This window comes from Podarcis pityusensis, assembly GCF_964106645.2.
Source record: "Podarcis pityusensis genome assembly, chromosome: 5".
NCBI lineage: Eukaryota > Metazoa > Chordata > Lepidosauria > Squamata > Lacertidae > Podarcis > Podarcis pityusensis.
Window position 1 is genome coordinate 146,148 of NC_138032.1, and position 22,546 is coordinate 168,693.

At 52.4% G+C, this 22,546-nt stretch overlaps 1 protein-coding gene across 2 annotated transcripts; it reads right to left on the reverse strand.

Moving 5' to 3' along the window:
* Positions 1–843: 843 nt before the first annotated feature.
* MELTF (melanotransferrin) lies at positions 844–22,532 on the reverse strand. Of its 2 annotated transcripts, XM_081007464.1 has the most exons (16): positions 22,327–22,532; positions 19,151–19,305; positions 17,299–17,398; positions 16,578–16,760; positions 15,735–15,891; positions 14,886–14,953; positions 14,275–14,465; positions 13,839–14,019; positions 12,840–12,991; positions 10,873–10,969; positions 9,829–10,023; positions 8,942–9,098; positions 8,476–8,543; positions 8,208–8,395; positions 3,155–3,350; positions 844–1,988 (listed from the first exon to the last, which is right to left on the reverse strand). In XM_081007464.1, the coding sequence occupies exons 1-16, from the start codon at positions 22,373–22,375 to the stop codon at positions 1,918–1,920; spliced, it is 2,208 nt and encodes a 735-aa protein (XP_080863590.1). In that variant the 5' UTR covers positions 22,376–22,532; the 3' UTR covers positions 844–1,917. The 2 variants fall into 2 exon arrangements, with proteins under 2 accessions (XP_080863590.1, XP_080863589.1); XM_081007463.1 differs by lacking the exon at positions 22,327–22,532 and having other exon boundaries at positions 19,151–19,516.
* Positions 22,533–22,546: the final 14 nt, after the last annotated feature.

The window sequence follows — 22,546 nt, forward strand, 5'->3', positions numbered from 1 at the left end:
CCCAGGAAGAGGGAAGGGCTCGAGGCCTCCTCCTCCTCCGAACAAGCTCCAGGCAGCAGAAGAGGCCTCGCTCTTGGCCCAGAATTCACCAGCATGAGGCGGCTCTCCTCGTCCGAGGCTCGGAGAAAAAGGCCGCGGCAGACTGCCCCCTGCTCCGGTGGGGCTTCAAGACTTGCACGGTGTTGGGCAGATTACACAATTTGCAAAACAACGAAGGCCCCCCTCTGCAAGATGGAAAAGTTCCCGCAGAGCAGCTCGGGGAATTGCATGAATGCCGGGGGAGAGTCAGCCAGTCCTCAACTGTAAGGTGCTGAGATACTGACCTGCACTGGTCTCCCCTCTCAGTAACCCCTAGCCCTGCACTCGCACACCCACTTGATGTGACATCAGAGAAGGCCATCTATTTCCTTTGTCCAGTGGGGAGGCCAAGCCTTCCATTTCCGCCCCTCAAAACATGCTGGAGCTCATAACAACCAGCGCTTGGGAACAGGTGCAATGGAGGACAGAGGCCTGTGCTGATCAGTAGAGAGAAGAAATGGTGATACAGGTGCCTGTTCCCATCACACGGAGATGTTGGGTTGTGCAATTAGAGTCTGTGGCAGAAGGACAACCCTCTTTGATCCAGATTATCTGCACCTGCCCCAGACTGGAGATTATGCTTTATTTCAACCTTTTCAGAGCTGGCTTTTGACAACTAGGGATTGTCATCGTTTCCAGGGGACAGCTGCCCAATCGAGGCAGGTCTGGTGAAGCTGAGATGGCTTCATCCAAAGCATTGGGGAGGGTTTTCTGCATGCTTAGTGTTGGCTGGTATATTCTTTCTCAGACTGTTCATCTGCACCCAGGTGAGTTTTTCCAGCCCCAGAAACCATGGCAGGTATGGCTGACATCTCATGTTACTAAGCTTTGCTGTTATTGTTGCAGCAAAATCCTGGAAACTGCAGTTACTTAACTTTGTCTCCCTTCACGATAGCTACTGCAGGCATTTACTAAGAGGTTGTTCCCTTTTGTTGCTTATGGGAGGGCTCTTTGGCGTTGGATTTCTAGGTGCTGCAACATATAGCCAAGATAGGCAGGGCTGGAAAATGCCTTCCTTGCCATCACCTCTCTCTCCTGGTTATTCTGTTTATAGCCTGCTTTTTTATTCATAGCGGGACTCTCATGGGAGTTAATAAATACAGTAATTGTGTTAGTCTAGTTAGTATAAAAAGATGGACACAGTGACGCTCCTCAAGCAATCGGCAGGCAGACATGCAGCTGCTTGCCTCCTCCCAGCACACCTGAGCCCAGGGCCATAACTGCAGGCAGACGGGGGGGGGGCAGGGGGAGTCATATCTCTGGATGCAGAGCCAAGCCTCCCAAAAGGGGCTGCAGTCAGACAAGGAAGCCTGGCTAGTCTTGGAGGGAAGGAGACAAGTCCCCCCCTCCCCCAGCTCACCTACTCCGAGCTTGTGAGGAGCAAACTGGAAGCTTTTGCTCCTTTTACTTAAGCACAGTTAAGGATGTGGCCATTTTTAAATTTGCGTTGTTGAAACAAGTCTGCTTCATAAGCCATTGCTTGGAGTTAACTTGTTTCAAACAAATGTCGGTTATGAATAACCAGTTTGTCAGTTCTGAACGACATGATAATTAACCAAAATGGTAAGCAAAAGCTTCTGAGCCCCTCCTCAGGACTGTGCCAGAGAAGGAGAAAGGAAGGCTAGTGCAGGAGCCCTGGAGAGGCCAGGCTTGTTCCCACCACAATGGAAATGCTTTAGCAACCATCGTTTGTGGTCTGAGGAAAAAGGAAGGCCCAGCATGCTCCACTTCTTCCAGATGGATCAGGCCAGCTGATTTGATTGGTTTGTTGACTTTGTGGTGGTGGTCCATGTTGCAGCTGCCTTTTGCCTCCTGGCATGTTGGCATTCAGCCAATGGATCACGGACAGCAGAATCCAGCAAGACCAAGACTTGTCATCAGCAGCAGGAGGAAGACATTCACTGACAAAGCTGGAATGTAACATATGGACATAAAGATATAAGAAGGGCCTGCAGGACCAACCACCTGCTCTCCCATTGGCCAACTGGAAGCTGGTAGGAAGCCCAGAAGCAGGACCTGCATGGAATAGCACTAGTTGCATTTGGGATTCCCGACAGCTGAGATTCAGAGGCAAACTGCTTCCCACAGTGGAGGCAGAGCAGAGCCATCAGGGCAAGGAGCCCCTGACCCTCCAGGAATTTGTCGAATCCTCTTTTAAAGCCATCCTGGTTGGTGGCCATCACTGCCTCCAGTGGGAGGGAGTTCCAGAGTTTAACTAAGCTGTGTGAAGAAGGATTTTCTTTTCTTTGTCCTGAATCTTCCAACACTCAGTTTCATTGGATGTCCACAAGTTTCAGTGTTGGGAGAGAGGGCAAAAAGCTTTCCTCTGTCTACCTTCCCCATGCCATGCATAAGTTTATAAACTTCCAAGTCAATTGATGAAGTAAATTAAGGTTTATGTTAAAATTTGTAAAGTTTTTTTTCTTTGTGAAAAATTAATTAAAAATATTTTAAAAGCAAACAAACTTCTATGCTACACGGAAGGCGTGAGGATCACTGTGTTCCACAGAATCTTTGAGGCCCAGATATATGCCCTCACTCCTTCCCCAGATTGGTGAGGGGGGAGCAGTCTCTTTCCTCTCAGCTCAGTGCTAGGACTGGGATCTGGATTGCTTCCTCTCCCCTCACAGCCCAGGGTCAGGGATCCCTCCCCTCCCCCCCCCCCCCGGGACCCTCAGGAGCAGCCAGACACATTCATTAACAAAAATTCACATAAGCCTTTAAAAGGACATTGTTTCAATGGTGTTTTTGCACCCCAGGCTCCTTTGGGAGAAAGGGTGGGATATACGTTGAATGAAAGTAATGCTACTATACTTAGAAATGGCAGAAATGGACAAATCAACTGAACTGATTCAATGGAGAGCAGGGAGGCTGTGATATACTCACTGTGTTGAGAGACAGGCCTGTTTTGTCAATTATTGGAATGACAGAAATGGAACTGTCATATAATAAACTAGTATGCTGATGTGACCCACACAAAGACACTGGGCATGCTGGATATAGCCCATGGGTCACTTCTCCCTGCTGCAGGGACAGGAGAGGGCGGGGGGGAGTCCATGGGGCTTCTCGGACTCACCTGCACCAGAGCACTGGGAAGCCCTCAGGCCCTGCAGGGCCTCCACAAATGGCTCCCCCAGCCAGGAGATGGCCGTCCTCCTCACCCCAACTGGCACAATGGCAACGGTGGAGTCCCTGAAGATCAAATCTTTCCCTTCGAAGGCTGTAGAGTTGAACATTTGGAATCCATTTTCATTGTGGTTGCCAAAGAAGTCCTGAAAGCCAAGCAGAGGTCCCTGATTACACCCAGGAACACCTCTCATTTTGGAGCGGGGGGGGGGGGCCTGAGGAGCTGCTGCCTGCCAGAGTGTGCAGCGAGCAGGCAGGGGGGTTCCCAGCACCTTGTGATTCCCAGCACCAGAGCGGGGAGAAGCAAGAAGTTCGCTACACTGGGTTGCCTTGTTTGGCTCACTATTAACTTAATTCCAAAAGGTGAATATGCTTAGAAATTATGCTTCACAACTAGATGGACTAGAAGAAATTGGGGGAGCTCTGACCTTAAGCAAACACTGGCTGATTGCTCTGTCACTGCCATTGTAATGCTAGGCTTACACCATTTTAAAATGATACTGTTCTAAAAAATACTATACTGCATTGCTTTAAGTTGTTTTGTTTTCCTCTAACTTCAAAATACCATTATCTTCTGAGAAGATAGCATGCTTTCAGTGAAGCTTTGTACACCAATAAATTGCTTTCTATTATCATCTTGAGTGTGGTTTTTATCACTGGCCGTTTAGGGAACTTTTTAATGTTTGATGTTTTTTTCTGTTTTTAATCTGTTTGGAGCCACCCAGAGTGGCTGGGGAAACCCAGCTGGGTGGGCAGGGCATAAATTCTTCTTCTTCTTCTTCTTCTTCTTCCTCCTACTCCTCCTCCTCCTCCTCCTCTTCCTGAACCTCTACTGGAGGACCCAGTGAAAATTTGTGCGCCAACCAGGAACTGCTCAGGTAAGCAACTAACACTTTTAGTGGGTTACAGGTAGGTAGCCGTGTTGGTCTGCCATAGTCAAAACAAAATTTGAAAAATTCCTTCCAGTAGCACCTTAGAGACCAACTAAGTGTTATTGGTATGGCTTTCGTGTGCATGCATACGAAAGCCATACCAGTAACAAACTAGTTGGTCTCTAAGGTGCTACTGGGAGGATTTTTTTATTTTGTTTCGACTTTTAGTGGGATTCCTTTTTATGATCTTATCAAGTGTTGTGTTCATTCCTTTTTGTTGTCTGCATTTTAAACTCTGTTTTGAAATTAATTTCATGTAAAAAACCCCCACATAGGTTCAGATCATATTCTTGGGATCATATTTTTGAATGAGACAATTTATACTTTTCAAACATTCCATAAGTGCTGGAAATATAAATGGATAGTTTTGCTAGCGTTTTGCTTTGTAGCATCACAGATGAACCTAATCTGTACTCCTGAATCACAAATTAGTCCTCACACGCCTGGAGGCTCCTGGGCCACCTCCAGACCACGAATCCTTCCCCTCTCACAGCCTGCAGTGCTGCTATAAATATTTACTCAAGGAGGAGGCTGAGTCTGCTGGGCTGCCAGGGATGGGTGACACTGCAGTGCTCTGATTCCTTGGATTTTTCCATGAAAGTTTAAACATAACCAACAACTCCGCTCTACACCTTTCTGGAACAACCTTTGCATTGTTCATCCCCCCCCCCCCCCATCATTCATCTGCCCCTTCTCCTCCATTGCTGAAACCTTTTCCTGATTTTATTTTATTTTCATTTCATGCTGACGGCACCTAGATGCCCATTTACTATTTCCACGCTTGAAGCTTATAAAAAAAACCTTAGCAAAAGCCAAGCCTGGCTACTGAGAAATACCGCTGCTTGGCTGCTCCACAATCCTGCTGTGACCATGTTGATCCTATTCTCATTTCTTGTTCACTTGCATCCAGACGTTAAGCACAGACTGGGATGGCCTACCTAGCAGGGATGATGTAGTCTTGGATTTCCTGCACTGCCAGGTGGTTGGACTAGATAACCCTTGAGGTCCCTTCCAACTCTATGGTGCCAAGTGGGGTGGGAGGGGTGGAGAGTTTCCTATGAGGGTACATTGTTGGAAACAGGGTTGAGAAAGTGCATCAAAACCAAGCCCACAAATCTCAGGAGCAGGAAGGGTGGATGGTAGAAGGGGGCTTCATTTACACCCTGCCTTTTTGTTTGATCCTGACCCACAAAGGGAGTGAGCAGAAACAGAGCAGCTCAACACAGCGACAACACTAAGGGCTTTAACACTCTGTGTTGGAGCATTTATTTTGCCTCAGAACTTTCCCCACGAAAACCCACTCTTTAGTGCTCAGTCAGAGCAAATGTCAATTGGGGTTTTCTTTGGACTGCCGTTTGCTCCAATTGAGCTGTAAAGAGTGGGGTTGGCGGGGGGAGGCTGTAGATCAAAAAGGGTGTGTGTGTTTGGACACAGAGCATTAAATTGTGGGCCATGCCTGCAAAGAGCGGGGGAAAGGGAAGTGTGGATAAGCCCCAAGTTCAAATAAACCAGCAGCAGAATAAACTACCTAAACCATGTGAAACCAAACAGGGATCCAAGAACTAGCAGGGACTTCCGGGGTGGCGCCATCGGTAATGGCGGACTCCCTCTGATCTGGAGGGACTGGCTCCACGGAAAACGGGTCTTTCCCGCTACGGCGAAGCGGGAACCCTTTGAAAAATCACAGGTGGAGGAAGCCTGTGACCATGGGACTCAGCGGGCACCTTTTGCGCCCCCCCAATCCATAAAGGAACCCAGCTACGGGCTCCGGAGCGAAGAGGGGCAAGTGGCGCGGTGCTGAGAGTCAACTGCTTCTTCCGTGGAGCGAAGCCGCATAGCCGTTGCCGGAGAGCGCTGCCTTTTTCCTGGGACAATTTGGCTTTTAAAACAATTACCCGTGAGTAGCTCAATTTTGGACAATTGGACTTTAAATAATGACCTGCGAGTAGAAAGGAAATTTGAACTAAGAAATTCTTCTCAATTTGGCACTGAAACGGGAAGGTCTAAACAGGAAGTCAGCCTTCCATTTCTTGTAGATAGATTAAAGCAAAGCCATGGCAAACTAGAGTTCAGAAAATCGTTTGTAAAGGATTAACTTTCATCATTTAAAATTGTTGAACCCCCTTCAGAAGCAGGAGAAGAGGGGGGATTTTTTTCCGGACTGGTTAAACCTGCAGAAGAGAGTGTAAAGAAAAGTAATTTTCCACCGTCTTGAACCTGGGAGCGGGGTGTCAGGAGTGACTTTTTTGGGAAGTTCATTGACCATAGACAAACGTCTTTGACAGACAGTTAAAAGAAGAGAAACATAGTGATTCCATCGTTCTCCTTCGCATTTTAAAGGAACAAATATTGACAAAATATCTGAAAAAGGAAACTTTGCTACTAGATTTGCTTTTAAAAGAAAAGAACAAACAGAAGTTCTTCCCCTAGAGGGAGCCTGTGAAACTGTTACTAAATCTGAATCGGGGAGCTCTGCAGCTGCAACAGATTACGATCGTGGGAATAGACTTCTGACCTTGTATAACAATGTATTCAGAAGCTCTGGTGCGTGCTTTCTGCAAAACAAGTGCCCTATTGGAACAGTTACATGAGAAGACGGACTTGATGACTGTTGCGATCAGAAATTTTGGACAGGTAGTGGGTAACTATATAGAACCCACCCAGGAATCAAATCAGGAGTGTGCTCTGACAGATCAGATGAGGGAAGAGGATGTTGCTGGACCTTGGGCGCCAGAGATGGAGGGAGCTGTGGCCCAGCAGGAACATGAGTTCTTGGATTTGACAAATGAACTTGGAAAAAGCCAGACTTGGAGAGATAGAGTTTTGTTTGGTTTGGAAATGGGGGGTTGGATAGACCCCCCTATGCAGGGATGTTTGGACTTTTCAAGTCTGGCAATGGGCCGTGAGATGTTTGGGGTTGTGGGGGCTCTTAATTTTGGAGGGATTTTGAAACATGTTTTTAAATACCACATGGAGTTTAATGTGGATTATGGAAAAGGGGCTGATTTGTTGAGAAGGGTCAAAAACACTGTCAAGTTGGAGTTTCCACGAGTGAAAGGAGCAGAAGACAAAGTAAAGTACAGGTATAAATATGAAGAAGAGCTGCGGAAGGGACATGGAAGAGACTTAAGGGCCTCGGACATAAGATTACCAGGTTAATGCGCTAGATCGATGGGATAGAAAGGACTGACAAAACCCGGGACCAGGAGGAAGAGACGCTGGATGAAGATTGGAAGAAAGTTTAAAAAAAAAAAATTAGGATTGTTTTATAAAATTGATGAATGTTAGAAAAATGTTGGAACGAAATCATTTGGCTTTAGCAAAAATGTTAAAAGAATTATGTAAGAATATGTTATGGTTATGAGAAATTGGTATAAATAAGATCTAAGTTTTAAGTTTTAGGGTCTTTTATAGTAAGATAAGGTTAAAATAGATTAAGGTAATTTAATGACAGAATATTATGAAAAATGGAAAGGATTTGCTGTGATAATTAACAACTAGGATACAAAAAAGGGAGGAGTGAGGAGGTCGATGAAATAAGGCAATGACAGTTAAGGATTTGGGAATATTGGATTTGTTTTTAAATTTTTGTGGTTTATTTTTGCTTTTTGATTGTCTTGTGTTACGTGTTTTGTTGTTACTTTTTGATTATCAATTTGTATTGCTTGATTGTGGTTTGTTTTTCTTTTGTTTTTTCTTTCTTTTTCTTTTTCCTGTAATTTTAAAATTCTTAATAAATATCATTTAAAAAAAAAAAGAACTAGCAGGGACCTCCACTGTCTGATCTTGCATCCCCACCAGGGGCCAGAGTGCCAAGGGGTGTCGGGGCCCCTCCTGAGAGCACCAGGCTCCTTGCCGCCAGCCTGGCCTTTGAGGGCAGAATCACCAGAGGAAATGCAGACAGAAGGAGTGCCCGGCAGTGCTGGATCAGGCCAAGGGGGCCCACCTCCCACTGGCCACCCAGGGGCCCAACAGGAAGCATAGCAGTGAGAGAAAAGAGCGCCCTCCGGAGGATGAAGATGGCGATGGTGCCCTCTTGTGTTGTCTCTCTTCTAAGCCATAAACCGGTACCTGTGCAATGTTCAGAAGTCCAAAAACAGCCAAAGCATTTGTGTCTGGGTGGACCATGATGGCGTGGGCGGGCACCTGTCCCCAATGACAGTGGGCAAACTGGCTAACTTCCGCACGGGCACCATTTGGGCACAAGAGCTGGAAATCCCCCAAACGCAGCTGGGAGGCCCAGGAGCCCATGTTGTTCCCTGGAAGGACAAGAGTGCTCAGAGAGTGGTTTCAAGGAGAGGGAGGGAGGGATCATAAAAGAGAGGAGTGGGCAACATACCATCTGTGTTTTCAAAGACTGTGGAGTGCTTGACAAAGGCCACATCGCCTTTACCCTCAGCTAAACACCTGCAAAAAACACCAAGAGTTTGACGGCAAGTGGGAAGCAGGTGGCAGAAGGACCTCCAGCAGCAGCAAAGCAAGGCATGGGGACCCCCCCCCGGTGGAATGGCCAGCGGCAGCCAGGAGCTTTGGCTGATGTGAACAACTTCCATGGTTGGTTTGGTGGTTGTGGGCTGAGAGGAACCAAGTACATCCCCCCCCCCTTTTCTGTACTGAAAACACCCTTCCCTGCTGCAATCAGTGCCATCTGACTTGGACAAGACATGTGCCGCTCTGTCTCAGGGAATGCCCCATGCTCTCCCCAGAGCCTTCCGGGTGGCAAGCAAGAGGAAAGACCCCCTCCTCTCTCCTGCCAGGCAATGGAGGCTCAGGCCAGCTGGCATCCCCCTGCCAGTCCCCGTTACCTGAAGGCTCCAGCGTGGCCATAGTAGCGTTCTTGGCTGCTGGCACTGCACTTGTATTTGCCACTGAGGTCCCCAATGCAGAGCTCACAGAGGCTGCCCACGTAGCCGTCTCCCGGGGCCCCAGGAACACAGCTGCCAGAGAAGAAGGTGCTCACCGCTGGAACGAGAGGAGGAGGGCGAAGCCAGGCATGAGCCCATGAGGGTGTGGTTCAGCGAGGCCAGGAGGAGCCCCAAGAACAGCCGGGCACTCGGAAAGAGTGACTTGGAAGGGGCCCGGCCCTGCCTGGATGCATGAGGCTTCATCAGGTCCCGGATGAACCAGGATGAGGGCAGAGCTTCGGGCCAAAGGTCTCCTAAGCCAAACTCTGACTCACCTGAGAGGCTGGTGGGCCACAGCTCAAGGGCAGAGTCCCTGCTAGGCATGCAGAAGGTCCCCGGCGCAACCCCAGGCAGCGCCAGAGAAGACTCCCTGCCTGAGACCAGGAGTGGACTAGATGACCCCAGGGGTCCCTTCCAACTCTACAATTCTACGATGCTGTGAGACTCCAGAGGGCGAGGTCTGTTGTCAGCACAGCCAAGACTGAGGGGTGGGGATCACTGGCTGCTTCAGTACCAGGCGGCTTCCTCTGTTGGGCCAGAGCGCGCCTCAGCACCTGCCTTCCCTGGCCTGGTGGTGGTCATCCCATGACCCCCCCGGGGGGGGGCAGCCACATGCCGGAGCTGGGAGAAAGGCAGGGGAGAAGGGGGGGTCAAGGGCCTCTCCACCCTTTGCTCCCCCTTCTCTCTCTCTCTCTCTCCAGCAGAGGTCTGTGTATGCCCTCCATGTCTCCTTTGGCCCCAAAGGGTCAACCCAGAGTCCCAAACAGCAGCCCCCTCCTGCCCCCTACCTTTGGGGATGTTGCAGTCCTGAGGACGAATGAACCCCTTCTTCAGCAAGAGACCAATGGGCATCTTCCACCCAGCCATTGTCCCATAACCTGCGTGGCAGGACTTCCTTCCTTGCAGCTCGTAGATGGTGAAGGCGTCATCAGCCACCCGCCTCACAAGGGCCACTGCGTAGTAGGTGCTGGTGGTGTCCTCATCTGGGGGGGCGGGAAGCACAAAAGAAACCCTGAGCCCCCTCTGCCCCATCCTTTAGCTGTTTAAAAGGGGATCTCTAAAAAAGAGCAGCATTTTGGACAAGAGCTTGAAATGAAGGGGTCAGGAAAGACAAGGGGCACCATAGAGGCACAGGGATCATTTCTGTTTACACAGTAGAGGGTCGTCGTCTCCCCCCCCCCCCCCGAGACACACATGCTTCCCTCCTTGGGTCCTCCTTGTTCAATGACTGTTGTCTTAGAGGAAAGAGGAAGAGCTGGGCAAAGACTGGCAGCCAAAGTGCCCCTCCAAGGCACAGTACGAGACTGGCAAGGCAAGCCCCTGCCCCAGTCGGGGTTACAGGTGGGCAATGTGTGCCCCCCCCCCAGCTCTTGAAGGACTCCTTTCTTGTCCTCCCTGGCCAAACCTTCTGGGGCCAGCGTGACCCAGGAACCTGACAGGTTGCCCACAACTGTCCTCAGGGGAGCCCAGCCCCAGCACAAAGGCCGGAAGGAAGCCCTCGGCTTGTGAGCCCCACGGGGCAAGAGAGCAAGGGGGAAAGGAGTGGGGTGGGTCTCCTGTCTCCTTGAAGATCAGCACCTGAGCGCAGTCTGAGCCAGAAATCTGAGGCCTCCAGGCTCTTTGCGTCTTTGCTGCCAATCACCAATTGCCCCACGGACCTTTGCGCTTGGGGGCTCCTCCTGGAGGCCTGGAAAGGTCCTTAGAGAATCCCTTGGTTCAGCTCTGTGGTGCCCAGCTGGGCGGTGGCCACGTTTGTGGGCACTGAGTCGCCAGCCGGCTGGCCACAAAGCAGCTTGCACACAAGAGGCCTTCAGTCCTGCCAGCCTCCTCACCTGCGTAATGCTCGCCAGCAGCCGGCACCAGGCCGTAGGTCTCCCCGGCCGTGTAAATATCCTCTCCGGCCAGAGACACAACGTCAATGTCTCTGTTCTGAAAGGAAATCAAAACATCCTTTTAAGACCCGGCTGAGTCACGTTGGGGGGGGGGAGCGGAGGTGCCTGCCTGCCCCAATGCCTGTCCCCAAATGGCCCCCTTCTGCACTGTCCTGTCTTGCTCACAGGTCACAGAAGGAAATGGATGCAGAGGGGCAGGCTGAGACCCAAAGGGGATGGCCAGCAGGAGATGGCAAGGAGAAGCCAGTGCAGCCAGCCCTCCTTTGGCCTGGTAGTCTGTTCCCCGCCAGATACGTGACATCCATCCTGCCCTCTAACCCATCTGGGCATGGCTGCCTGATAGCTTTGCTTCGGCTTAGTCCATGCCCAGATGCTCACATCCCTCTGCTTCACTCCACCTCCCTTGGGCTAAGGAGGGCTCCCTGAGCGCAAGCCATGAATTCCAGAGTCCCAGTCGGAAATCACATGGCACATGCTGGGAAGAGCTTCAAGAGGGTAAAGAGCCGTTCAGCGGTGGGCGGTGGACTTCCTCAGAAGGTAGTGTTTTGAGCAGAGGTTGGATGGCCATCTGTTGTGGATGCTTTGAGCTGAGATTCCTGCACTGAAGGGGGTGGACTAGAGGACCCTCAGGGGTCCCTACAATTCTAGGATTCTCAGTGCCCAAAGGACCACCTCGGTGCCCATGCAACTCTGCCAGGCTGTGAAGGCAAGACTAGCCAAAGGCTCTTCTCTAGATGCCAATGACACCCACCCCCAGCTCATTGCCCAGACCTCCACCCTGGGATTCATGGATGGTGATGCTCTGGGCTTCAGCTGCTGTTTTGACCCAACGTCTTTTATTGGTTCTGACAGGTGCAGGTTTTGTGATTTTTTTAACGTTGTTATTTGGCTGCTGGTCATTATTTTGAATGAATAAAGCAAAGGGCCGGCATGTCTTTCTCTAGTAGCTCTGGTGCTCCTGGTGAGGTGAGAGACATTTGCACCTGGAGGGATGTGCTTGGGAGGCTGTGCGTCCAAATGGCACCAACCCCCAATGGAAGAGGAGCGGGGAGAAGAAGAAAGGCCCCCACTGCCCCAACTGGCGCCCGGTGCTTCAGGGCCGCTGCAAATTCTCTCAGCCAAGGCACCGATTCTGCTGTGTCCAGGCGCCTATTTGGATGTGGAGAACAGGAAGGAGCAGCTGCCAGGAGCTGGCTCCCCCTGCCTGCCCCCCACGGCCAGAACAAACTCTTGGCTCCCATGGCCAGTTGCCCCGGTCCTGGGGGGGGGATTAAGCCCCATCCATCACCAAGGGCAGGAAGAGGGAGCCGTTGCAGCTCCCCTGCCCAGCCAGGGCCACAGGGAGGGAAGAGCAGAAGGATCCTGGCAGAGGATCCTTGGCAGCTGCCTCCCCTTCCCAGCACTGTCTGCCCTGGCTGGCAGACATGGCTCTCCTGGGATTTGGGGTGAGGCCCTCCCACAGCCCCACCTGGAGTTGCCCTCCAGGATGGAAGCTGCATGTAGAGCCCTGAGCTGCTGCCCTTCCCCTTCTGACCATTTCCCAGCCCCCGACACCCCCACTTCTTCCTCCTGCCTTTTCTCTCCTTGGGGCAGTGTCTCTCTCTTTTATTCCATCTGTCTGTCTCTCCACCCGCCTTTCAGTTGCCCTGAGCGGCTTTGGGAGACAATATTTGCCTGGAAAGCAGAATGAAAATAGAAAAAAGAGATACAATAGAACACTACCACCCCATGCCAGGTATTCTCATGCAGCCTAGCCAAACAGCCTGCTGCCTGCCTGGCAAGGACCCTGGGATGAGACCCCTCCCCATCTCCCTGATGGCCACCTGAGGTCTGCCCAGGTGCCCCGGGCCCTGCCAGGAGAGGGCAGCAGCAGCCCCCAGGCTAACCCATCACGCTGGGCACCACACCTGGATACGCTCCATGCACTGCTCGGGACTCTCTGCCGAAACACACTGCAGCTCCGGCTTCAGCTGCTTGTCCTTGAAGGCCGTGGCCATCTGGCTGCATTTCCAGATCTCCTCTGTAGACAAGACGCACCAGCGCAGGAAGGGAGGCAGCCCTGTAGCCCCAGAAAAAAGAGCGGCTGAGAACATGGCAGGCCCACGGCAGGCCCAGCTCCCAGGCAAGCAAGCAATGGGTCAGCAAATCCCACGCTGAGGGTGGCATGACTGAGATCCTGGGCGTCCTTGTGCAAAGACACTGAGAAGAAACTCGGTGGCTGCCATGAGGGGGAAAAGAGCTCCAAGCTCAGAAAGGCTGCCATCAGGCAGGTGAGATGATGTGGGACTCTAACACTCATCAGAAACACCTGGAGGGCCACAGGTTAAGGAGAGCAGAATGTGGGGGGTCAGAGCATCTGGAAACACATCAAGGCCCTGGAGCACATAGACCTTGGGCGGGAAAGGTTCAGGAAAGCACCACCAAAACGGTCAGAGGGGTGCCGCCGCTCCCTTACGAGGGAAGATTGCAGCGCTGGGGACTTCTCTAAAAAGTCCCAGAGGCAAGGAAGAGGCAGCATGATAGAAGTTTATAAAATTCTGCCTGGCATTGAGAAAGTGGGGAGAGAGAAAGTTTCCTCCCTCTCTCCTCACACCAGAACTGGTGGACCCAGCCTGAAGCTGAACATTGGAAGGCTCCGGACAGATAAGAGGAAGGCCTTCTTCAGGCAGCACAGAATTCCCCTGTGGAACTCCCTCCCGCAGGAGGCAGCTCTCACCACGAAGCCTCCTTGACCACAGACACCCAGGCTAGTTTGCCTGCCCTGCCCATTGCTGACCCTCTGTCCAGCCCTTGTGGCTCTTTCTCTCCCACCCAACTCCCAGGGCCTCCCCTCCACCCAGGGGCTGATTTTGAGATAAAGGAGCCACCGCTCTTCCTTAGAGAGACAACCCCCAGGTGCCCCATACTTGTAGGGTCACAGTCCAGCCCCCGCACGACATGCATGTACTCTTCTCCCAGCCAGGCCTGGTAGGACTGCCCCACAATGGGAACCAGCTCCATGGTGGAGTCTTTGAAGAGAAGATTCTTTCCATCATAGGCTGAAGAGTCAAACATCTGGAAATCAGCACCTTCGGTGTTAAACCTTTGCTGCAACAATGACAGAAAAGGAAGTCCCGGTTAGGAAACTTGGCTCTTCTTAACACCACAATCTCCCCCAAGTCTGCAATTGAGGGAGAAGAGCCCAGAGAAGCTCAGCATCCCGCCTTCCTCTCCATCTCTGCAGAGCAGGGGACACTGGGAGATGCAGCAGGCCATGGGGGTGGGGTGGGCACCCCTCATCTCCAGTCAGGCCAGCAGCTGAAGCAGAGGCCGGGGAGGGGCCGGGGAGCCAGAGGGACCCACCTGCCCCTGGCTGAGCAGCTGGAAGATGAGGCTGGCATTCGCGTCCTCCCTGGCCACCACGGCATGCGCAGGGACACGGGCCAAGTGGCAGGACCTCCACTCCGTCACGGCCGCTCTGCTGCCATCCCGGCAAAGGAGCTGGAAGTCCGTGGCCTGAAGCCCCAGCGGGATCCACGAGGGGGGAGCTTGGCCTGGAAGGCAGAGCAGAGCACAGGCAGTGACCCACATAGGCCGGGGACAGCTCCCCTCCCTGCAAACCAGGACTCCCACGGGCACCACTGAAAGGGAGACCACAGGAAACTGCGCCAAGCTGAGCAGTTTTGTCACTGTTCTGCTTCATGCCTTTGCGTTCCATTTATTTTAAAAACTGCCTCAGGAGAACCATTAGCAGAAAGGCCCTTATTCCTTCCCCAGGCCCTTATTCCTTCCTTCACCTAGAGAAGCAGAGGGAATAACTCCCTCCTGACCCATAAATCCAATGTTGTTGAAAGAAGAATTCAACTCCTGGAAAGGGAGTTAGTGCCCCCTCTTCGGTCCCTCTCCCAGCACCGGCACATGCCTAAATCTTCACCCCAGAGGCCACCAGCTCCCCCTGGCAGAAGCCAACTCACCCTCGGTGGCTTCGGCGACTGTGCTGTGCTTCACAAAGGCCACCTCCCCTGCTCCGTCCACCAGGCACCTGAGGGGAAACCGAGGCACAGTCAAGGCCCCACAATGGCTGCAGAAGCACAGCATGGTGAGATAAGGCTCCCACTACCGAGAAGGCCCTCTGCCTGGTTCCCTGTAGCTTTGCTTCTCGCAATGAGGGAACCGCCAGAAGGCCCTCGGCGCTGGACCTCAGCGTCCGGGCAGAACGATGGGGGCAGAGACGCTCCTCAGGGTTCAAATTTCCTCTTTCAACCTACAGTGGTACCTCGGGTTACATACGCTTCAGGTTACAGACTCCGCTAACCCAGAAATAGTGCTTCAGGTTAAGAACTTTGCTTCAGGATGAGAACAGAAATTGTCCTCTGGAGGTGCGGCAGCAGGAGGAGGCCCCATTAGCTAAAGTGGTGCTTCAGGTTAAGAACAGTTTCAGGTTGAGTACGGACCTCCGGAACGAATTAAGTACTTAACCCGAGGTACCACTGTATTGCACAATAAACTTTGGTCAACAGCTATTTGCTCCAGTTGGTGGCTGGAATCCTTCCTTTATCCTGCAGGAACCCGCGGGCTCTGCCTGACCAGCTGGGGGACTGAGCAGCCTCACACCTAGATTTGTCCGTAACAACCTGAATGATTGCCACTTTAGCGCAGGGTAGGGTTTGCTGCCTGCTTCAGTTGTAATGTTGCTGCCTGAAGAAGCAGCATTGATATATTCTGTTACTTTCATGTCATATAATAAGCCAAGCTTTCTTTATTCCTCAGCATTCATAGATTTCCAGGGGAACAGGCCCCACTCTCTTGTCCCCCAAAGGTACCTGAAGGCGCCCATATAGTCGTAATATTCCTCGTTGGGGCTCAGCTCACATTTCCCCCGGCCGGCCCCGTCTCCTCTGCAGAGCTCACAGAGGTTAGCTGGGTAGCCGTTTCCACTGGCTCCAGGGACACAGCTGGCACTGAAATAGTTGCCCACGGCTGGAAGAGAAGGAGGAGTGAGGGGCTGGACCCACAAGCCAGGCCAGAGCAGCCCCTGCTGCCACCCCTGGCCCCAGGGGAGAAAGCAGCTGGAGAAGCAGCCTTGCTGGGCTCAGGTCAAGGCTGGAAGGAGCTCTGAACACAAGGAGGGACAGCCCTCCCTCTGGCCAAGAGAGCCCCCCTGGCCCAGCTCAAGGGACACACCTGTGCAGCTCACAGCCAGCCAAGGAGCCACAAAGCCCCACATGCACACACAACCCCCGTTTCCCTCTGTGCTGAGCACAAACCAATGCTGGGGAGTGAGAGTCTTCTTCTGTGTGTGCAACTGAGTACATCAGGACCCAGCATGTTCAGGGCTCTGCAGGTGATGCTGTGCGCCTTCCCCGACCCCAACACACACACTGTGGGGTGGGAAGAGAACCCTCTCTCTCTGGGACTTTTGCAAAGCAAAGCAAGGCTCTGGACGTGGCAATTGCAGAGAACACGGTCAAATTCTGCACACAAAAACCTCCTTTGGCAGGACATGGGGGTGTTCCTGTGCCAGCTGCAACCCAACCACAATCCCAGTCCAGAATATTACATAAATGTACGGACATCTGTGCAACTGCTCAGAGGAGCAGTTTGACTTTCTGCAATTCAGAAGCTGGTGGCACGTCCTCAACCAGCCCTTTGCGGGCAGGCCTCACCTGCAGCTACCTCACAGCCCATCACTGGCATCCGGCCGCTGTCACGAAGAAAGCCAATGGGGACGTTCCAGCCGGCTGTCCTGTTGATGCCCGTGTGGCACGACTTGGTCCTCAGCAAGCTGTCGATGGTCAAGCTGGAGTTTGCTCTCACAACAGCCACTGCGTAGTAGGATGTGCCAACATCTGCACAGGGATGGTGGGAAGGGGGCCTGTCAGTCTGAGGAAGGCCTTGGACCTCCAGGGCCTCAGCCGGATGGCACCCTGGATGCCACTGGAGCCCTGTCCAGTCAGCATGGCTTTTCATGCACACAGTCACTTGGCTGTTCCCCACATTTGAACCGTGCTCAGTGCTTGACTTCGCCTGCTGGAATCAATTGCTGCTGCAACTGGGAAGAGCCGTTGCCCAGGTGGGCAGTGAGTGAACTGGATTTGGCTCACAGAGATCCTGCCTCCCAGTGCTGGCCTTGCTGGACTGAACTGGCCAAGTCACTTTCTCCACTGAGTTCCTCCGCACAAAATGAAAGCACCAGTGCTTCTCTTTCCACGTGGGTGTTGTGAGGCTGGATGGAAGGAAGATGGCTGTGCATACAGATTATGTGGCACTGATCTTCCCCCCAGCACCCATGTGTTATCAGCAGAAAAGGCATTTGTGGCACACAAGTGGAACAGCTGCTGGGTCCTGCCTGAACAGAGGGACGGATGCTGGCAGCAACTCACTTACCTTGGCCATAGGCTTCTCCCACCACTGGCTTCAGGTTGTATTCCTTTCCAGCCTGATAAATGGTGCCGCCATCCACGGCTGCCACATCCGCCACACTTGCCTGTCAAGGAAATGGGAGGGCATTTTAGGTACCTGCTTGGCAGCCCCTTAGGAGGGAAGGGAGTTGCAGGCTCATGCCAAGAGACCCCTCTGCCCAGCCCAGCCTCCCTCCTTCAAGAATTTGGTAAGAGGGTAGCCATTTCCACCAGGCTTCCTCATAGCCACTAGCCCCCAAGTTTCCCTGGGGTCTCATTGAAGCCTCTGAAGGTAGTGTGAAGGTAGAGAGAGAGTTAAAAATAAGCTGAGACCACATAGTGGTCATGAAACAAGAAAAGAGTTTACTAAAGTGGAAAAAATATGGATTTTTAAGAAAAAGAGGTGTAGCGTGCTTCCCTTTGGAGACAAATAGCAAAAGAGAACCAATGAAAATGCCCCCCATTTTCCCTGGGCTAAACATTCCCTCAGCTCAGCAGGCTCTCTGGGGAATCCTGCTCTCAAGTAGCAACACTTGGTTTGCCATTCCTGCAGCTCCCTAAGGTTTTCCTTCTCTCTCATGCAGAGTTCCACCTTGAACTGCCCAACTGCCAGGATGACGACATCTGGACACAACCCCCCACCCCCATCATCATGCTGTCAGTCACAGGCTCAGCCCAGTGGGATACAGAAAGCCATAGAGCCTCTCAAACAGGAGACTGACCTTTCCCACATCCACAATGGGGTTTCACCGCCTTGACCTATAGCCCCCAAGGAACCACCAAGGAAGGTACGTCACAGGCAGCAAGATATGTCTGCCCATATCTCACACATCTGCACAACAGCCCTGGCTAGCAAAGTTCAGTTCCTGGCCAGAAGGAGCTGCCTTCCTCCTGGTGGCTGATCCCAGATCCTGCCCACCACATAGTCAGCCATTTAACAACAGGGTGAATACCACAGGGAAGTTTCAGCACAGCCAAGCCACCAGCCTAGCCTGGCCTTGCTGATGTGCCTGAGGGAGGGAAGGAGGTGACCAAGGGGGAGCAGAAGAAACAAGGATTCAAAACATGAGACTGGAGGAAGAAACAGAGGCAAAGGCATCACCCTGTGCTCTGCACACCTGCCTGCCTGGCAATTAAGAGAAGCAGCAGGGAGGAAGGGCAAGCCCATCTCCCAACCTCCCTGTCTCTCTGACAGCATCAGCAAAGGGCAGCCCAGCTGGCATCAGGTTGTCGGAAGGGGAAGCGGGGCAGCCGCTGAGTGCTCAGGACACAAGCCCAGCAACCCCTCTTGCTGTGGTCCCCAGCAATTCCTAACACATCCATAGGATGGTACTGCCTGAGACGCGGGTGGCGCTATGGTCTAAACCACTGAGCCTCTTGGGTTTGCCAATCGGAAGGTTGGCGGTTCAAATCCCCGTGACGGGGTGAGCTCCCGTTGCTCTGTCCCACCTCCTGCCAACCTAGCCGTTCGAAAGCACACCAGTGCAAGTAGATAAATAGGTACTGCTGTGGTGGGAAGGTAAATGGCATTTCTGTGTGCTCTGGTTTCCATCATGGTGTCCCGTTGTGCCAGAAGTGGTATAGTTCGGCTGCCCACATGACCTGGAAAGCTGTCTGTGGACAGACACCGGCTCCCTTGGCCTGAAAGTAAGATGAGTGCCGCAACCCTGGTCACCTTTGACTGGACTTAACTGTCCAGGGGTCCTTTATCTTTTTACTGCCTGAGAAAGAAGAGACTCTACACCCGAGGGGACAGGCAGGGCCAGAACTTCCATCCAGTCATAGCCAGAAATGTTGCCTCCCCTCCCCAACCCCAGACCCAAGCAAGTTAGACTTACATTGATCATCAATATGCAGTCGCTGGCTGAGACACCTCTCACACAAGTCAGCAGGGGTCGAATGTTGGCCCTGAAGAAGGCTTTGCTCATGTCGCTGCACTTGGCAAGCTCTTTGTCAGAGACTGTGCACCAATTCAGCTGGTCCAAGGCAAAGACTGAAAAGCACACACGTGCCAAGTGAGACAGGGAGGAACTGCTGGGGATGAGCATCTGATCAGGGCCTGTTTGTGTCCCTGGGGATCGCTGCTCTGGAAATACTCAGGGACCCCTCAGAAGAGCCCAGCAGCAGCAGCAGCAGCAGGAGGCCCCTCCTAGTCCAGCTTAGGGAGGGTCCCAAAGTGCAGCCCTCCTGTAGGACCTGAGCAAAAGGGCTGTGCTATAATAATAATAATAATAATAATAATAATAATAATAATAATAATAATAATAATTTTACTCCGCCTATCTTGCTGGGTTTCCCCAGCCACTCTGGGCGGCTTCCAACAGAATATTAAAACAGGATAAAACATCAAACGTTAAAAACTTCCCTAAGCAGGGCTGCCCTCCTCTTGCTGTCTTCAGCAGCTGACATCCAATGGCACAAGGCCTCCCACAGGGAAGAGAGAACCCAGCCATCGGGGTCAGAAGCCACGGACAGCCTTCTCCTCCAGGAATGCGCTTCTCTGTCTCGAAGGGTGTCATTTCCACTTGTCCATCTAGCCACGAGGGGCTGTGCTGGGCCTCCCCAGAAGGGATCTTTTATCCCAGACACAGGGACCCCGTGAGACAGGAGCCAAGCAGGGCCCACTGTTCAGCTTGGCCCGTGCCACCTGGGGGCAGAGGGGTGGAGCAGGACCCTGGGGGGCTGTATCCTCTGTAGGGCTTTGCTGCTGCCGCCCAGGGGCACAGGTGCACTCCCACCCTTTGCTTCTGAAATGGCTTCCTCAGTCAATTTCATGTGGTGAATATGGGTGGCAATTTACCACCCATGGTCACTTGTTAAGCCTCCAACTTTCCTCCTGATGTGGCAAATCCCAGGTGCCATCATGCGAGGTCGTATTCAGTTGTCCCGCAAGAGAAAATGACCAGCAACATTTCTTCAGGTTCTCTTGATGATGGTAAAAATGATGATAGGAACTTGGCCAAAGTGGTGTTTGCAGGTCGCTCCGTTTCTGTATCTTTCTGTCCCATCTTTGCAGAGAAGACAAAAGCTGAGGCCACCTGGTCCTTGCACAAATGGACCAAAGCTGAGCAAAGCCAAATGATTTAGTTTCTACATACATAATATCTCCTGGCTTTTTCCCTGGCAAGATTCAAAGTGGCTCATTTCTCCCAACTCAGCATTGTGTAGAGAACTACAGCTCAGACTGCCGCCATATTTCCACAAACAACATTCCCATCAGCAGTATTAAAACTGGGGCCCCACAGTTGCTGGAGAAGAGCTGGGTGGCCTGGGGCCTTTCTGCCATGGATGGGCAAAGAGGGGACGGACCTTCTTGCCTTTTCCCCTCCTGAAATATCAGTTTTTGCTGCTGCCTTCAGCAGGATGGCTGAACACATGGCACCTCCTGGTCTCTGTCTATGGCCCAGCAGCCTCAAGTGCTTCTGAAACTCAAAGCTTGTAGCAGAATCTTGTAGTTCAGTATAATTCCCCAAACCACAATTTGCTCTTGTAAGACTCTGCTGAATGAGGGGATGGTCAATACGGGTGGCCTTATGGAGGACTGGAATAGAGAACTGCACACAAGGCAATGGCAATCCACCCTGACAGCTGCAAGGCCTCCTTGGACCTCAACCTGCGTCTTACCCTCCCTAAGCTTGTTTTCCAGGCATCCTGGACGCCAGCTGCCTCTGTCCAAAGTGCATGGCAGCTGCCCAGAGTGATCAGTAGGATCAGCACTAAACGCCCTGCCTGGCCTTGCCCCGCAGGTGCCCTTCCCCATATTAGCCTGATCCTAGAAACATTTCTGAAGTCTTCAGGGGTCCACGCTGCGCCCATTGTACGCCACTGTCCTGGGATTTGCTAGAGGGACAGCGGAGCTGGACCTGCGTGGCTGGTTGGAGGCCAAGTGGCTGACCTGGCAGGACTGAGCAGCTGCCCCAATCACTCTTCTTGGCCAGAGGGCCTCTCTTCCCTGGACACCTAGGGAAGGGCTCCTTTTGTCCAGCAGCATACAGAAAACAAAATGTCTCAGATCTGGGACTCCTCTTTGGGACGGTTTGCGTGAACCGTCTGTGTGGGCTCTGCCAGAATCCACATCCCCTTTGGACGCCTTCTCTCTTCTTCTTCACTCCTTTTTCACTCTTTCCTTTGATTACATGTCTGGTCTCCTTAATGGTATTATGAATTCAGCTGCTGCTATTTTGTTTCTTAGCTCTTAGTGTTTGGGTTCATTATATGTATTGTTACAAAAATTATTTAAAGATCAACCAACTGTGCATAAAGCAACAAGAACAGGTTCCTGTCAGCGGCTTTGCAGCTGTAGGACTGGCTGGAACTGCAAAGGCCATTTATTTGGGCTGGGGGCCTGTGGGGGTTTCTGGCCATCTCTGCCCACCCACCCCCCCAGCCTGCCAAGAAAATGGGTGATGTGGGACAACCATTTCCTCATTTCCTGAGAGAGCTGGTTTTAAACGGACAAGCTCCTGGAAGCCAAAGTCTACCCCAAAGCAGGAAGAACAGCAGCCACTGCCCTAGCGGGTCCTTTGCTCGTTGGACAGGCCCCGCTCCGAGACTCCCACGGCTGAGCCAGAAGGGGAAAATAAGACTCTTGACCCTGACGGGTGCTCTGCCAAGGAAGAGTGGGATCAGGCCCTTGCCTTACGAGAGTACATGAGTTGGTATTCCTATTGGTATTCCTGCCAAATGAACACTTGGGTCATCCTGTTTGGATCTGTGCATCAGCCAGAAGGGCCTGTTCCCTCGCTGGGGTCTGATCCTGCAGGGCCAGAATCTCTGGGGCTGCTCCCTCCCAACTGCCCTGTCGTGGCTAGGAATTGGGCCATGCTTAAGCTAGAGAGAGGCTGTGGAAACCCCGAGTGGCAACCAGCCCTAAAAAGCCATGGGGTGCCTAAACCCACCATGAAAGGGGGGGGTCTTCTGGCCCAGGCCCTTCCCCCCACCTTGAGAATTCCCAAGAAGAAACTTCCTTCTCCATGGAATCTGACCCTCATCAGAGAAGAGAGTTTCAGCCTACCAGCTTGAAAGCAGAGCAGAAGGGCAGAAGGACGGGCGACGCTCTTCATGGTGGAGGAAGGGAGCTCTCTGGAAGCTGCTGCTCAGCCTTCTCTCTTGGATTCCTCCTCTGGAAAAGGAGGCAGGCGATGCCACCCTGCATGTCCCCACCTCCAGGGGGAGGGGGGAAGACTTTGGATCTGGCAAGGTGAATGACTGCCTTCAAGGAACGCCCCCCCCCC